Source organism: Carettochelys insculpta, chromosome 4 (genome assembly GCF_033958435.1).
Source record: "Carettochelys insculpta isolate YL-2023 chromosome 4, ASM3395843v1, whole genome shotgun sequence".
Lineage (NCBI taxonomy): Eukaryota > Metazoa > Chordata > Testudines > Carettochelyidae > Carettochelys > Carettochelys insculpta.
In genome coordinates, this window is record NC_134140.1 from 30,776,657 (window position 1) to 30,793,882 (window position 17,226).

Here is a 17,226-nt window from a genome sequence, read left to right on the forward strand (position 1 = left end):
AAAATGTATTTTTTACACTCTTTACTGAAAAATGGACAGTCATTCTTGTTTTTTAAAATTTAACTCAAGCTTTTGGATAGAAACAATTTCCTTGATTTCAGTGGGTGAAGGTTTCATAAACAATGGGTGACTGAAAATAGATTTGCGATGGAAATACTCTGGCTTTCATATTTGGTGCTTTAAGCTATATTTTCTTTGTATTCCATGCTGTTCCCTTAGAATTTCAGGAAAGCCCTCTGATTTTTGGGCGAGTCAAAGGTGGAGGATGTTTAGTATAAAATGGAGTTCATTTGGCACAAGACTTGCATGTGGGAAGGAGGAGGAATGGTCATGGTTTGATTTTTTTTATTCTGATGTCAATCAGCTTAGCTGTGTTTCATCCCATTCTTCTGAGAACTGTTAGTGGGCCTGATTACTGAGAAGTGGCTTCCAGTTTCACATGTGCTATTAATTTCAGACATATGTACTACAGTTTTGTTACTTGTGGTGTTTGTATGCACAATAATGTATTAGGGCATCTAAATATTATCTGCACTAGTAATTGTACCTGCACAACTGGTGGCAGTTAAGAAAAAAATCACATTATTGTCATTCAGTGTTTGCAGAGGCTCAGCTAGTATTGAGGAAACAGTAGTCTTAATACCTTGGATAATTGATACCTTCCACTTGAGCACGCAGTTGTCGTTACTCCTCTTTATGAAGGTATCAGTCCATTCTGTTACATTCCAGACTCGGCTAGCTACCAGGAAATTCTGGACCTCTTCCATGGTAGGGCAGTGTACTGGCAAAAAGTCAAATCTTTTGGGCATATATTGTAATAGTTTTTAATCTACTAAAGGAATCTGAATGAAAGCTCACAGTTTATGCAGAAAGATAACATTTTCTTATGTGGAAAGTCCAGTTACATATATCTATAGGATCTGAGAGTCATATCAATGAAAAGCTGTGTTAACAGTAATAACTTTTGCCTCGTATTAGGTTGCAGAAATTATCTCTGAGGTTCGGGAGCCCATTGTTACAGTTGACACTCATGTAGATGCAGCTGCAATAAGAAAGCAACAACTTAAGGTAAGTTAACTTTAGGTAACCTACGTGACAGGACTATTTAAATTTATATACTTTTACAGGTAATGCACTTTGTGTATATGTGCTACTGACTGATTTAGATATTCTAGCATTTATTTTGAAACTGATTAAAATCCATTATAAAGTTATGACTTTCATTTTCTGTGTATTTAGCTGGCTGAAATAAAAGTGAAACTTTTGGAAACAAAAGAAGCTTTGGAGGAATGTATTACTCTGCAGGATTTTAATCATGCATTAGTATTAAAAGAGAAAATAACAGAGCTGGAACGTATCAAGAGTGAGCTGATAAAAGAAGCAGAACAGTCTGAAATCAAAGAAATGCGTGTGGAAAAGGTTCTACTTTCTTTTATCCTTCCCTTCCCATTTCCCCGCATGTCCCAGTGCAGATTGTTTTGATAGCAGTGATGTTTTGGTTCACTCAGGATTTCAGCTATCTGTTGAAAAAAGCCTGTATCTTGTGTAAATTTTTTGAGGATGTTAACAGGCAGTTCAATGTGTTTTTCATGAAGTTGTTAGTGCTTTGTATTTAAATTCAAATGTAAATGTATGATAGCTATCAAAATGCTGTTTTCTGCTGTTTATGTACTTTGAGGATATACTTAAAACTCTCTTTAAAAGGGGTTTTTATCCTGCATAAGTGCCCTTAGCCTTAAGAGAAAATTAATAACAAATGAACCACAAATTCACCTAACATAGTTCTATTTCATTTTCAGTCCCATAGGTAAATACAGTATTCTTTGTGAGAGGGGAAAATAACATTTTACTTGCATAGGAAAGACAAGTTTATCCATCTTTTTGTTTTTCACATCTCTAATCAAGAAAATCTTTTTCTCTTTCGGAAGAATGATCCTGAAACCTTACTGAAGTGCTTACTGATGTGTTATGAACTGCTCAAGCAAATGTCCCTTTCTAAAGGAATAGGCCCAACCATGAATGGAATCACTGAATCATTGGTATGTGGCAATAAATAACTTTACAGATATAAAAGATGGAAAATAGAAAAACTTAAATTGAAAATTAAATGCAAATGAAAACATTAAGTAAAGTCTTTCATATCTGGAAGCCCTGGGACAGGGAGGTTGCCAGGAACTCAAATATTCAGGATAATAGAGAGGTATAACCTAGCAATGCATAACACTAAAGAAAAACAAACAAAAATGTATACAGAGTATTTTATTTACCGGCAACAGGAGTATTGTATACTGTAAATGTATACTGTATTTGCTGTATTTATTTGTATTTGCTTTCACTATACTGTGCTTATGTAAAACATAACTAAAATTTACTTATGGGTAAAATGCCAGTTATTTGAGCAGTCTGGATGATACAATGCCAGTTAAGACGGTATACTGTGTCATGAAAAATAGTGCAGTGCTGTAATGTATCTTCACACTACACTTTTCCTGTAATTTCTTTTTGTGTGGATATGGGTGTCTCATCTCTGTTGGTACCTCTATCTCTGCACTTGTGTTTTTGTCTGATTGCTTTTATATTGCTTATAAAATACTTCTTGGCATTGATACACTGAGCTGTTTTTTTTGTTTGCTTAACATGTTGATGTCTGTACATAAATTCTTGATTGTCAAATCTGCAGCGAAAGTGTTCTTAAGGAGAACATGTGCTGGGTCATCATCCTAGGCTGTCATAACATGAAATATGTGGCATAATAAAGATAAAGCAGAGCAGGAGACATACAATTCTACCCCTAGGAGTTTAGTCACCAACAAATAATGCAAATATAACCCACCTCCAGTCAGACAGCCTTGGTGCTGTTGAGGAGCATGAAAGTCTCAGGGAAGGAGAACATCTGCCAGGAGCAGAAGGAAATGATCTTGTAGCTGGGACCCTCCTTTTAGAGGATGTCAGAGTATCCTCTCACACTGAGGCTCCCTCTCCAGGGGAGGGAACTCCCATTTATTAGGAAGAGACAGGTTTTAGTTACGGGCGATTTAGTCATTAGGAACATAGATATGTGGACAAAAAAGCAGTTCAGTAGCACTTTAAAGACTAACAAAATAATGTATTAGGTGATGAGCTTTCATGTGACAGGCCCACTTCTTCAGATCATAGCCATACTAGAAGAGAGTCAATATTTAAGGCACAGAGAACCAAAAATAGTAATCAAGGTGGACAAACAGAAAAATGTTATCAAGGTGAGCAAATCGGAGAGCAGAGGTGCAGAACGGGTGGGGGGGAATCAAGAATTAGATAAATCCAAGTATACATAAGAGCCCCTATAATGACTCAGAAAATTCCCATCCTGGTTCAAACCATGTGTTAATGTGTCGAATTTGAATATAAAAGAGAGTTCAGCGGCCTCTCTTTCCAAACTGTTGTGGAAAAATTCCTCTTCAGTAAGACGCAAACTTTCAGGTCATTAATAGAATGGCCCACTCCATTAAAATGCTGACTGCCGGATTTGTGAATCAGGAGTGTTTTTATGTCTGTTTTTGTGCCCATTAATTCTTTGTCTAAAAGAGTTTGAAGTCTGTCCAAAATACAAAGCATCTGGACATTGTTGGCATATGATGGCATATATGATGTTAGTCAGGGAACATGAGACACTGCCTGTGATTCTGTGAATAACCTGTTTAGGTCCAGTGATGGTATCTCCAGAATAGATATGTGGACAAAGTTGGCAACGGGCCTTGTTGCAAGGAGAAGTTCCAGGACTGATGTTCCTGCGGTATGGACTGTGGTTGTGGGTGAGAATCCTCATAAGGGTACGAGGTTGTCTGTAGGAGATAGCAGGCCTGTTACCTACGGCCTTCTGGAGTGTGGCATCCTGATTAAGGATAGGTTGTAGGTCTTTAATAATCCGTTTCAGTGGTTTTGAGTTGGGGGCAGTAGGTAATGACCAGTGGTGTTCTGTTCTTGTCTTTTTTGGACCTACCTTGGAGTAGCTGGTCTCTGGGTATTCGTCTGGCCCTGTCAATTTGTTTGTTTCTCCTGGTGGGTAACTCAGGTTTATGAATATTTGGTAAACATCTGTAGTTTTTGGTCTCTGTCAGTAGGATCAGAGCAAATGCGATTGTATCTAAGGGCTTGACTGTAAACAATGGATCTATTTGTGTGTGCAGGATGGAAGCTAGAAGTGTGGAGGTAAGTATAGCAATCAGTGGGTTTCTGGTAGAGTGTGGTTGTGTCCGATCAGGCCATCGTTGGTTTGTACTGTAGTGTGCAGGAAATGTCTCTCTCGTGTGGAGTAGTCGAAGCATAAGTAGATGGCGGGGTGCAGATTGTTAAAGTCTATGTGGAATTCTTCTAGAGTCTTTATACCGTGGGTCCAAATCATAAAGATGTCATCAATGTATCATAAGGGATGAGAGCTGAGGAATCGTTGTTCCAGGTCAGCCATAAATAAATTAGCATATTGTGGGGCCATGTGGGTACCCATAGCAGTTCCACTAATCTGGAGGTATAAATTGTCCCCAAATCGGAAATAATTGTGGGTGAGAACAAAGTTACAGAGGTCAGACACCAGATTGGCTGTGGTGACGTCAGGGATGGTATTCCTGATCACTTGTAATCCATCTTCATGTGGAATATTAGAGTACAGAGCTCTACGTCCATGGTGGGAAGGATCGTGTTGTCAGGAACTTTTCTGATGTTTTGTAGTTTCCTCAGGAAGTCAGTGGTATCTTGGAGATAGCTGGGAGTGTTGGTGAGATAGGGTTTGAGGAGGGAGTCTACCTAACTGGATAGCCCAGTGGTAAGGGTGCCAATACTCAAAATGATAGGGCGTCTGGGGTTTCTAGGTTTGTGGATTTTTGGGAAGTAAATAGAATAATCCAGGTTGGGGCTCAGATTGTGTGTCTGAGTGACTAAGGTCCTGAGTAGCAGCAGGGAGTTCCTTAAGTACTTGTAATTTCTTTTGAAATTCCGAAGTGGGATCAGTGGAGAGACATCTGTTGGACAGTTGTCTGACTGCCTCCTGTTCATAGTCTGACTTATTCATGATGACAAAGCACCCCCTTTGTCAGCTGGCTTGATTATAATGTCTGGGTTATTTTTGAGACTGGACAGTGTAGTGTTCAGCATAGTTGAGATTGTGTCTCATTTGGTATTGTTTTCATATAATGTTAGCCTGAGCACAGTTGTGGAAGCATTGTACATAGAAATCCAGACTTACACTACAACCATCGGGGGAGTCAAAACAGACATAAAAACACTCCTGATTCACAAACCTGTCAGTCAGCATTTTAATGGAGTGAGCCATTCTGTTTAATGACCTGAGAGTTTGTGTCTTATGAAAAATTCCTCTTCAGTAACAGTTTAGAAAGAGAGTCTGCTGAGCTCTCTTTTATATCCAAATTCGACACATTACCATGTGGTTTGAACCGGGATGGGAATTTTCTAGGTCATTATAGGGGCTCTTATGCATACTTGTCTTTATCTAATTCTTGATGCCCCCCCCCCAGCCCCTTTATTCTCTGATTTGCTCATCTTGATAATATTTTTCTGATTCGTCAACCTTGATTTACTATTTTTGGTTCTCTGTGCCTTAAATATTGAGTCTGGTCTTGTATGGCTATGATCTGAAGAAGTGGGTCTGTCCCACAAAAGCTCATCACCTAATACATTATTTTGTTAGCCTTTAAAGTGCTACTGGACTGCCTTTTTGTTTTGAGAGTATATAGATTAGCATGGCTATCTTTCTGTTACTATAGATACCTGGGTTTTTGATAACGAGGAGAACCGCTTGGTGACTTGCCTGCCTGGTGAGAGGGTTGCGGATCTCTCGAGACATCTAGGTAGACTTATGTGTAGTGCTGGGGATGAGCTGGTGGTCATGGTACATGTTGGTACCAATGACCTAGGGAACGATAGGAGGGAGGTTTTGGAGGCCAAATGTAGGTTGCTAGGTAGGGGATTGGTGTCCAGGACCTTCATGGTAGCGTTCTCTAATATGCTTCAAGATCTACCTGCTGGGCCATTTAGACAGGCAGAACTGCAGGGTCTGAATGCGTGGATGAGACGATGGTATAGGAGGGAGGGGTTTAGATTTGTAAGGAACTGGGGAAACTTTTGGGAAAGAGGGAGGATGGGTTCCACCTAAACCAAAATGGAACCAGATTGCTGGCACTTAAAAAGGTCGTAGAGAAGTTTTTAAACTAAGGGCTGGGAGAAAGCCAACAGGTGTAGAGGTGAACGTGGTTTGGATGGTGACATGCCTTAGGGTAGGATCTCCATCTGGAGATTCTGTATGTCCTAGTAAGGAGGAGAGGATGAAAAGTGATAAAACACAGTTAATATCAGACCAGGAACAGTCAAAACAATCCCTTTCAATTACATCATGTAATGGTAGGCAGCTAAAGTGTGACAAGTGCTTATATACAAATGCTAGAAGTCTAAATAATAAGATGGGTAAGCTAGAGTGCCTCATATTAAATGAACATATTGATATAATAGGTATCACAGAAACTTGGTGGAATGAGGACAATCAATGGGACACAGTAACACCAGGGTACAAAATTATTGGAAGGACAGAACAAGTCGTGCTGGGTGGGGCGGGGTGGGGTGGGGAGTGGCACTATACCTTAAAATATAGAATCAAAGAAGTAAAAATCATAAATGAACCAAACTGTACCATAGAATCTCTGTGGATAGTAATCCCATGCTTGAATAATAAGAATATAATGGTAGGAATATATTACCGACCACCTGACCAGGATGATGATAGTGACTGTGAAATAAAAAAAAAACAATAATAACGGGAGATTTCAACTATTCCCTTAAAGACTGTGGGTACATGTCACCTGAGGACGGGAAGCTGAGAAAAAGCTTGTCACCTTAAATGACTGCTTCTTGCAACAGCTAGTCCTGCAACCCACAAGTGGAGAGGCAATTCTTAATTTAGTCCTAGGTAGAGCACAGAATCTGGTCCAAGAAGTGAAAGTGTCTGGACCTCTGGGTAATACTGACCATAATATAATTAACATTCCTGTGGCTGAGAAAATACTACAGCAGCCCAAGGCTGTAGTATTTAATTTCAGAAAGGGGGACTACACAAAAACGAGGAAGTTAGTTAAACAGCAATTAAAGTACCTAAAGTGAAATCCCTGCCAGCTGAATGAAAACTTTTTAAAGACACCATAACAGAGGCTCAACTAAATGTATAGACCAATTTAGGAAACGTAGTAAGAGAACCAAAAAAGTGCCACTGTGCTTAAACAATAAAGTAAAAGAGGCAGTGAGAGAGAAAGTCGTCCTTTAAAAATGGAAGTTAAAATCTAGTGAGGAAAATAGAAAGGCACATGAACTCTGCCAAGTGAAGTGTAAAAATATAATTAGGAAAGGCCAAAAAAGGATTCGAAGAACAGCTAGCCAAAGAGTCAAAAAGTAATAGCAAAAAAATTAAGTACATCAGAAGCAGGAAGTCTGCTAAAACAACTAGTGGGGTCATTGGGTGATGGAGATGGTAAAGGAGCACTCAAGAATGATAAGACCATTGTGGAGAAACTAAATGATTCCTTTGCATTAGTCTTCATGGCTGAGGATGTGAGGGAGATTCCCAAACCTGAGCAGTTCTTTTCAGGTAACAAATCTGATGAACTGTCTCAAATTGAGGTGTCATTAGGAGAGGTTTTGGAACAGTTGATAAACTAATTAGTAATAAGTCACCAGGACCAGCATTCAGTCGAGTGCTGAAGGAACTCAAATGTGAAATTGCAAAACTACTTACTGTAGTTTGTAACCTGTTGTTTAAATTTAGCTTCTGTTCCACATGACTGGAGAATAGCTAATGTGATGGCAATATTTAAAAAGAGCTCCAGAGGTGATCCTGGCAAACTACAGGCCAGTCAGTCTGACTTCAGTACTAGGCAAACTAGTTGAAACTCTAGTAAAGAACAGAATTGTCGGATGCATTGATGAACATAATTTATTGGGGAACAGTCAACATGACTTTTGTAAGGGGCAGTTGTGCCTCACTAATCTACTAGAATTTTTTTGAAAGGGTCAGCAAGCATGTGGACAAGGGGGAATCATGTGGCTATAGTGTACTTAAATTTTTCATAAAGCTTTTGATAAGGTCCCTCACCAAAGGCTCTTAAACAAAGTTAACTATCATGGGATAAGGGGGAAGGTCCTCTGTTGGATTGGTAACTTCGTTGAAAGATCGGAAACAAAGGGTAGGAATAAACGGTCGGTTTAAAGAATGGAGAGAAGTAAATTGTGGTGTCACCCGAGGGGTCCGTACTGAGACCAGTCCTATTCAACATATTTATAAATGATCTGGAAAAAGGGATAAACAGTGAGGTGGCAAAATTTGAAGATGACGCAAAACTACTCCAAATAGTTAAGTCCCAAGCAGACAGTGAAGAGCTACAAAAGGTCCCAAGCAGACTGTGAAGAGCTACAAAAGGATCTTAATAAATTGGGTGATTGGGCAACAAAATGGCAGATGAAATTCAGTGTTGGGAAAAAATGCCAAGTAATGCGCATTGGAAAATATAACCCCAACTATACATACACAATGATGGGGTCTAACTTAGCTCTTACCACTCAGAAAAGAGATCTTGGAGTCGTTGTGGACAGTTCACTGAAGACATCCACTTAGTGTGCATTGGCAGTCAAAAAAGCTAACAAAATGTTGGGAATCATTAAGAAAGGAATAGATAAGATAGAAAATGTCGTATTACCTCCATATAAATCCATGGTACGGCCATATCTGGAATACTGTGTGCAAAGGTGGTTGCCCCATCTCAAAAATATATATATTGGAATTGGAAAAGGTTCAGAAAAGGGCAACAAAAACGATTAAAGGTATGGAACATCTGCTATATGAGGAGATATTAATAAGACTGGGACTTCTTAGCTTGGAAAAAAAAAGATTACGGGGGGATGAGAGAATTTGCTGGATGATAGGAGGTCAATATTTTCTAGAACATTACTAATGCTTCCACTGCTTACTGGACTCTTAAAAGACATTTTGGGGTAAATTACAGCTAAATAATAGCACACAACACTGAAAGCTAGTACTGGTGGCTGTAAACAAACTATGGGACCACAGGAAACTTGGCCACACCCATAAGTGGTCATCTGGCTAACTAAAATCATGTTGGATTATGGAGTTTTCCAGACGAGACCATTCCAGATTAGAAAGGTTCAGCCTGTATTTACTTGTCTCAATATGTATATTTTAATCACAAAGAAGCATATTATTGTTTCAGATACTTCCTGGAGTAACTAATGTCCATCCAGCTGTAAGAAATATGGCAGTTTTATGTTTGGGCTGCTGTGCCCTGCAGAGCGAAGACTTTGCCAGTCAACACCTTGCATTGCTGTTACAGGTAGAAAATTCTTAGCTAGCTAACCCACTTCTTATTGCTGTGAGTTTGAGAGTAAAATTGGTCCTAGTACCCGTGAAACATAATTGTAAATAATTTAGTACATATATAGGACTGCAGCTGTTGGCTGATGATTTTCACAAGCAAAGCATATGCATGTCGCTTACATAGCAGCTCTGCCACATACACTTGACTTGTGCTGATTGATCTAATATCTCTGTCTCAGTTTTCTTCACCCATTAAATGGAGTCCTTCGGTAAAATGGTGTCCCGCTGTATTGTTTATTAATTGCTGATAAACATAATTCATATTTTGTAACTTTCTTTTGTTTGTCCTATCTTGGACATTATGTGAAAAAGAAAGGGGCCCCGACAGCTCTAGGGCTACTCAGTACTTTTTTTGAAAACATAAGTCACATATTCCACAGTGTGGAAAATGCTTCATGATTGTGGTTCAAGGTAGATCAAAAGGCACTTAAATCAAACCTAAGGCCTCCTTGAGGCACATGAACAACAGCAGATGAGTTTCTTGGTTTGAGCATTAGCCTTGTAAACCCAGGGATGTGAGCTCAGTCCCTGAAGAGGCCATTTAGTGGGGCAAATAGTGTGTTTTTTTTTTTTTTAAATCTGTCAGGGAAGGTGCTTGGGCCTGCCGGAACAGCATGGGTCTGGACTTTATGACCTTTTTGAGGTCTGTTCCAGTTCTTTGAGATATGTATGTGTATCACATTCTTGTATACATATACTTTAGTACTGTCCAAAGGCCCTCATCAAAATAAGTGACCCATTGTATTAAGTACAGAGAAACATATATGGAACAATATTGTCACTGATGCAGAGAACTCGGGATAAAATTTTCAAGTCTTAAATCCCGTCTCAATCTCATTGACTTTCGGTGATTCTTAGTCACTCTTGAAATTGGAGCTTAAGACAAAATCACTTTTTGAAAAATTTACCCTGAGCTGTACATGTGTTCTTTCAAATTTAGACTAATTTATAAAACAATTCAAATTTATTACTCTCTCTCTCCCTGCTGAGCTTCCATCCCATTGCTTGTTACTGCTTTTTGGGGTCATCTTTCAAGTTAGACTCTGAACTCTTTTTAGGGCAGGGATTATTATTTTAAATGTTTTGAGTAGTACTCAGCACAGCAGGGTTCTGGTTATGATTTGGGCCTTTAGGAGTTAGGAAATTCCAAAGTTTAATTTTTATTATGTTCTTCCAAAGTAGGCATACTAGGGCAGCAAGAATACATGGGATAAGGCCTGCAGTTAGGATCATAAAACATCCCAGATTGAAACAGCTATAAAGCTGTGCTGTTTTGGACTTAATAAAGTAAGCTCATTGCATAGCGGGAGTTGAATGGATAACCTTTAGTAGTTCAACATCAGATTTTAGTCTAAATTTGAGCTCTGGGTGGTTTTCCATACTGCTCTAAAGTTTGGGGAGTTTCCACTTAGCTTGGGTGGATTGCTGTGAGATCTTTGGGTAAACTCAATAATTGATTTAGGAATTAAATAGTGTCAGCTCTTTTTTTTTAGCAATAATTTTAATTGTGATGTATTGTAGAATTATACATCTTCCCCCCCTCCCCATAGGTTTTACAGATTGATGATATTAAAGTAAAGCTAAGTGCTTTAAAGGCAATCTTTGACCAGCTGATGTTGTTTGGGATAGAAACATTCAAAGCAAAAAAAGTCAATGATTTTCACAGTGAAGAAACAGAGATTAGAAGTGGAGATATTGAGGAAGAGGAGACTAAAATAAAAGATTTGGAAGACGAGAGTACTACTGCTCACAACCTCCTACAACTTCTTTCTAGTTTCTTAGACAGCGAGGTAAGATGTTTATGAAATGCCATTAGTCTTCTTATCTACATCTGTTTTTATGTTTATAAATTGTATATAATTATGCTTACAAGAGCTTATTCCTCCCCCCCCCCCCCCCCCCCCCAAACACTTCTATAATGTTTGCATTTTTGGATCAGAAGCCGAGTGTTCAGGAACTGCTTATAGATTTAAATTTCACCAAAAATTGCACATGTGCTGTTGAGTACTGTTATGGAAGCTTATAAATAAGTCAGATATTCTGCCTTAGTTTCCTTAGAAAACCTCATAATAAGCATGGTAAAAAAGTCAGACTTCTTTATACCCAAAAAACTTTATTTTCCCTTTTAACACTGTTTGGACTAGATCCTTCTATGGCGCAAACTGGCATAGCTCCATTTTTCAAATCACTAATATTAGCTAGAACATGTTTGATTCTACACTAGCACTGTGAATATATCAGAACAGACTTATTTTAAAATACTACTTCAGTCCATTTTTTAAACTGCTTTGCTTTGTAAGAGAAGGAAATTACTTTGTTCTTGAAGGAATTATAGCTGCCATTGTGATTTGTTCACTAGGCTTTTTGTTTTTGAGTCACAACATTGCGTTCCTGTTCTCGGCTACTCTTCCACGTAACTTAAGGTATCTCTCCCAGGTTTTCAGTGGTGGTATTTATAATTATATGCACCTCGCACTTTCAGGTATCTGAAAATATCAAGTTGTGACATTTTTAAGAAAAAAAATGTGTGTACACATACATTTTGATTGATTTTGTTCCTCATTATTCTGTCATATCAAATTTTCATTAAGCTACTTTTGGATCTTAATCATTTTATGGAAGCCTTTTTTGTAAGTAATCTTTAGAAAGACAAGTCCCAATATATATATCCAAACTGGCTGGTACTTTGGACCGAGTGGTCCCCTTTCTTCATACAGGAAATAACTCTCAAACTTTTTTTGCCTTATGTAAATTGTTATAGACGAATATAAAGGCTCGCCAATGAGTTTGAACAAAATAAAGGGAAATGGATGCAAACTACTAGTTTATGGTTGTTTGGCAACTTCCAAAGAAGTATGAGTAACTGCATTCTGGGCTTACTAAAACTGTCAATTTTCCATGCCTTTTGTATCTGTAAGAGAGCAAAAAAGTGGCAGGATTAATGGTAGCATGTGTGACCCCTGTGGGTTGCCTGTGTGCCCACATATATCGCAGCATAAAATTGGGGCTTTATTTTCTAACTAACTGATGCGTGTCATTCAAAGGACTGTGTTCTGTCTCTAAACAAATCCTTTCTTAAGTTTTCAGAACTCAGGACAGAAGCTGCAGAGGGTGTGGCCAAGTTGATGTTTTCTGGGAGGTTAATTAGTGCCAAACTTCTTTCCCGTCTTATTTTGTTATGGTATAATCCAATGACTGAAGAAGATACTCGACTTAGACATTGTCTGGGAGTTTTCTTCCCTTTATTTGCTTATGCAAATAGGTATGACCCTTTTTTAAAAAAAATGTGTTGAAAATGTGTGTGTTTTTCCTCTTTTTCTCCAAGTTGTACTTTTAATTGTTTTTGTTCTTAAGATTCTCACAAGTTTTATATGGGATATACAAAATAACTGTGATACAGCAGCCTAAAACAGTAAGGCCAGCATTCTCAGACCTGAGTATTTAAAATTAGACACTTTTATATAAATGGCCTAATTTTTCAGAGGGTCTGAGCACATGTACTTCTCATTTACTATACGCAGGGATGTAGAATCTCAATGCCTCTGAAATCAGTGCAGATACAAGTACACGACTGTGTGGATTTGAAGACTTAATTAACAGCCTTCTAAAAAGGCACAGTGATCATTTGCATGCTTCTCTCTCTCTCTCTCTCATTACTGTTTTAACAGGCTATATCTATTTGCCCAAGAAGATTCATTCTGTATTTACTCCTCTGTGCTGCCTTAATATAGCTATCAAGACTGACGGACCACTCCACTATTTTGGTTGCACCTGGGACATATCTAGCATAAAACACCCACCTCCATTTTTAAAATGGAGGATTGGAGTGAAACACATCTCTTTAAGTCTTGAAATTTCCTTTTGTCCTGTCTATAGCCATTCTTAGCCCTCTGCTAAATCTATAACTTTCTATAAATCTGCCTACAAAATGATTTGGGAAATGTGATCCAACTCTTCTTTGACCCTAAGTAAGAGTTAATATAAACAGAATTATTTTTACTTTCTTATGCTTCTGAGCTCTGCAACCAAACATTGAGGTGTGATTGGTACAAAACAAGGAGTGGAACGTCAAAAGAAAACAAACTGACCCTAGTTCTCAGCAGTTGTGTAGAAGAAACGATTGGGCTCCTGTTTTAAATTAAATGAGCAGATTCAGGTTTTTGTTGTGTTTGTAGGGGTGGTGGCAGAAGGAGGTTTGTGGGAGAGATGGAAAAATGAGGTTTAAAAAAGCCAGCAAGTATGTGGCAGACTTTAAACTCTCCTTCTCTCCTTCTGCCAGTGCAAAAATATGGCTGGCTATTCTTTGACTATTAAACTAGTATAAAAGCTAAATTGGAAATATTAAATAGTTACTGTTCAGGGGGGCATGTTACAACAAGAAGTGAATTCATGTTTGTCTTGAACTGCAAATTGTAACTAAAGGGACAGTTGAATGAATTGAGGCATGGGGAGGGGGAAGTGGAAATTAATTTCCATCGTACTCTGGAGTAGGAATAAATCAAACTCTGAGAGGATGATTTTTCACTTATGTTGATACTGGACTCAATAGAAATCTAGGATATATGTCTTCAGTGTCCCCTCATTTGGAATAAAGAGCTGATCTCTGATTAGTTCTTCTACATGTGAGGAGGTAATCTGACCTGACTGGTACATATTTTATGGTTGCACTTATATTGGCAAGAAGAGTCTGAAATTTTCATCTTTGAACATCAGTCTTGTTATATATCCCACCATCTGAAGGACATTGTTTGCACTCCAGAATCACCACACTGTATTAAAAATTGAATTGTGTATGTGTTGAGAGAATTGAATATACATTCTCTAATAGGAAGTGAAAGCTAATGTGCTTTCTAGGTTATCTTCCTTTTTGAAAACATCATGGCCGTGGCTACACTAGCACCCCCCCGCCCCCCCCCAGCCTTTTGAAAGGAGATGCTAATGAGCCACTTCAGCAGATGCTAATGAGGCACTGCCATGAATATGCAGCTCCTCATTAGCATAATGGTGGCCACACATGTTTCGAAAGTTGCTTTCTAAATGCACACCACCGATGTAGACGGGGCCTTTCGAAAGGACCCCTGGATTTTGAAAGCTCCTTCTTCCCAAAACCAAATGGGAGGAAGGGGCTTTTGAAATCCAGTGGGTCCTTTTGAAAGGCCCCTGTCTACACTTGTGGCATGTGTTTAGAAAGCAGCACTCTCGAAATGCGCGTGGACACCATTATGCTAATGAGCAGCTGCATATTCGTGGCAGTGCCTCATTAGCATATGCTGAAATGGCTCATTAGCATCTCCTTTCAAAAGTGGAGGCTAGTGTAGCCATGGCCCTTCTGTCCCCCACGCACTTTGGAGAGTTTCAAACTAGATTCTTCTGAGACCAGTAGACGAAGAAAGGACAGGTGGATACATCAGCTGATCTTAAACTGGTTCATTGCCGCCTTGCTCACCCATCGGACTGGATTCCTGGTCTACAATGAGCCCCAATCCTTAGTTTGGGGTTGGAAGGTCTGGGCCTCCTGAGGGCTGTCAAAACATTAGGTTAGTTGAGAGCTGATGCGACTTTCCTTTCCTTCCCCCCCTGCCCAACAGGACTAATCAGGAGTGTTTTGAGCAAGCTTTTCTTCCAACTCTGCAAACACTGTTTAATGCTCCTGCATCTTCACCTTTGGCCGAAGTAGATATTGCTAATGTTTCTGAATTATTAGTGGACCTGACAAGACCCAGTGGACTGAATCCTCAGGCCAAAAAGTCTCAGGATTACCAGGTATGTGGATTACATCTGATAAGCATTCTACTTTGATGTTTGTAGCTAGAGATAGCAACCCAACAACCCAGCCATTACTAGCATTCTGAAGATTTCTCCTTCTTTGTCTCCCTGGGAGTATCTCCTTAAAAGAAGGACAGACCGTCCCATGTGATATCTCTCTAGCACATGCTGTCTTCTTATGTGGCTAAAGCAGTATCACTGTACCTAATTTACCAGCAGCTGTTTGCTCCTTCCTGTATGAGTGCGTTCACATGTACGTATATTGTGCACATGCTGCTTTTTGATTAACTTTTTGGCATTTAACATAGCCGACTGGACATTTACATCGGGCACATTTCACTGTCTTTTCATGTAAATAATTTTCAACCAGCTTACTCTTATTTTTCCAGGATTTGACAGTGCATGACAGCTTAGCCATGAAAATTTGCAATGAGATCCTGGTAGACCCATCAGTACCAGACGTTCGTATTTATGCAAAAGCCTTGAGCTCCTTAGAACTCAGTAAAGATTTCACAAAAGATCTTCTGGTTCTACTTGACAAGATTCTTGAGGTAGGTAGTTATATAAACAGTGTAAAATAGCTCTGGTACCTTCTTTAATAGCTAAAAATTCAGCATCCTAGTAGTATTCCATAGTTTATTTTTTAGTTATTTAACAAAGAATTATAATACTAATCAGGATAGAAATTTTTGTTTTTTAATCAGGGTATTTATATTTTAAACAAACCTAATTAAAATTGAGCTAATCTGTGGGCTGAGATCATTATAAACTGTGTTAAAATACATTGAACTACTTCAGCCAGTGAAATAAATTAAAGCAACATGCCAAGTTTTTTCATGTTGTCATAGTAAGTTTGATGGTAGATGTATGCAGCTTATGTTATGACATGTAAAGAAATTGAAGATAATCCTTTACATCTTGAACTATAGAATACCTACTGCTTTTAGTCAAATCACAATATTTGCACCTAAATGTGGAGTTGGAGGGTTTGTTTGTTCACTCCTTACGCTGCTAAATGCTTACCTGCACGCTTAGCATTAGGTCTCTTAGGTTGTGGGGAAAGAATCTGATGTGAGCTGAGATGGAGCAGTATTGGAAAGCTGCCACAGAAGGCTAAAGAAATAGAGAAAACTCTCATTAACCATGGTCAGATTGTGTTGGTGAGAGAAGAGTACAGTGCTATACATGTAGAAGAGTTGTGAGGGACACAAGGATAAGTCCATATCCGCATTTCATAGTAGTGCCAATTTTGAACTCTGTCCTGAAGTCAATGTGGAGCCTATGGACTCTTTTTGAGAATGTTGCTGAGGTCTGTGTGTGAAAGAGTGGAGGGTAATAACTTTGCATGTGCTGATGTCATCAGAGCTTTGGCTGCTGATCTGATTCCCCTTGGTTGATTTCAGGCAAGCTGTAATGGTCTTGGTATTTTTAATTCTAAGTATAGGTTAAGCATACTTTGGCAAGTATAGTAAGAAATTACTGTTTTCATGTTTACTGTGGCATAAAAATGAAATACTCTTACTGCAACAACAGAGTTCATTTCAGGCACTTATACCAAGCAATGAGAACTGTTTTCCTTTTTTGAATGGCCTGAGGACTACTGCGTTATTATCTGTGTGTCATGGGGTGAGATGGACCTTTTAAGGTTTGTAGACTTAGCCTCACTTGTTACTAACCAACAACCTTTCAGGAAAAGGGTTTGGTTGTATCTGAGGACCTAGGTGACCTCTGGGCTTAAAGGGTAGCAAGCAGGACATCTTCTCCAGAAGGCCATGATCATGGAATGGTAGGGAAGGAGCTCTCTGCACCAGTTAGGCGGAAGATCTGTCTGTGGATACCTGCTGTGTGGGCCGTGGCAGAAACCTTTTGAGGAAGAGGATTAGGAGGGGCTAGACATCAGAGCCTGTTTTTATTTGAGTTGGAATGTTTGGATTTTGAAAAATAAGCCTATCCTGAAAGAAAGGGACTGCCATAGTCTGTTACTGTTCACTTTATTTGACCCAATGGCAGGTGAGTCAGCCCCTTGCTTAAATCAT

General features: G+C 38.9%; 1 protein-coding gene across 3 annotated transcripts in view; it reads left to right on the forward strand.

The window, feature by feature from the left end:
- Positions 1-17,226, forward strand: part of NCAPG (non-SMC condensin I complex subunit G) — a 42,530-nt gene that overhangs the window by 19,633 nt on the left and 5,671 nt on the right. For all 3 annotated transcript variants that reach the window (XM_074991753.1, XM_074991754.1, XM_074991755.1), the window contains 8 exons: positions 979-1,068; positions 1,240-1,419; positions 1,929-2,039; positions 9,261-9,380; positions 10,975-11,214; positions 12,505-12,686; positions 15,013-15,187; positions 15,580-15,741. In XM_074991753.1, coding sequence (XP_074847854.1) covers positions 979-1,068; positions 1,240-1,419; positions 1,929-2,039; positions 9,261-9,380; positions 10,975-11,214; positions 12,505-12,686; positions 15,013-15,187; positions 15,580-15,741 — 1,260 coding nt within the window. The remainder of the gene's footprint in view (positions 1-978; positions 1,069-1,239; positions 1,420-1,928; positions 2,040-9,260; positions 9,381-10,974; positions 11,215-12,504; positions 12,687-15,012; positions 15,188-15,579; positions 15,742-17,226) is intronic.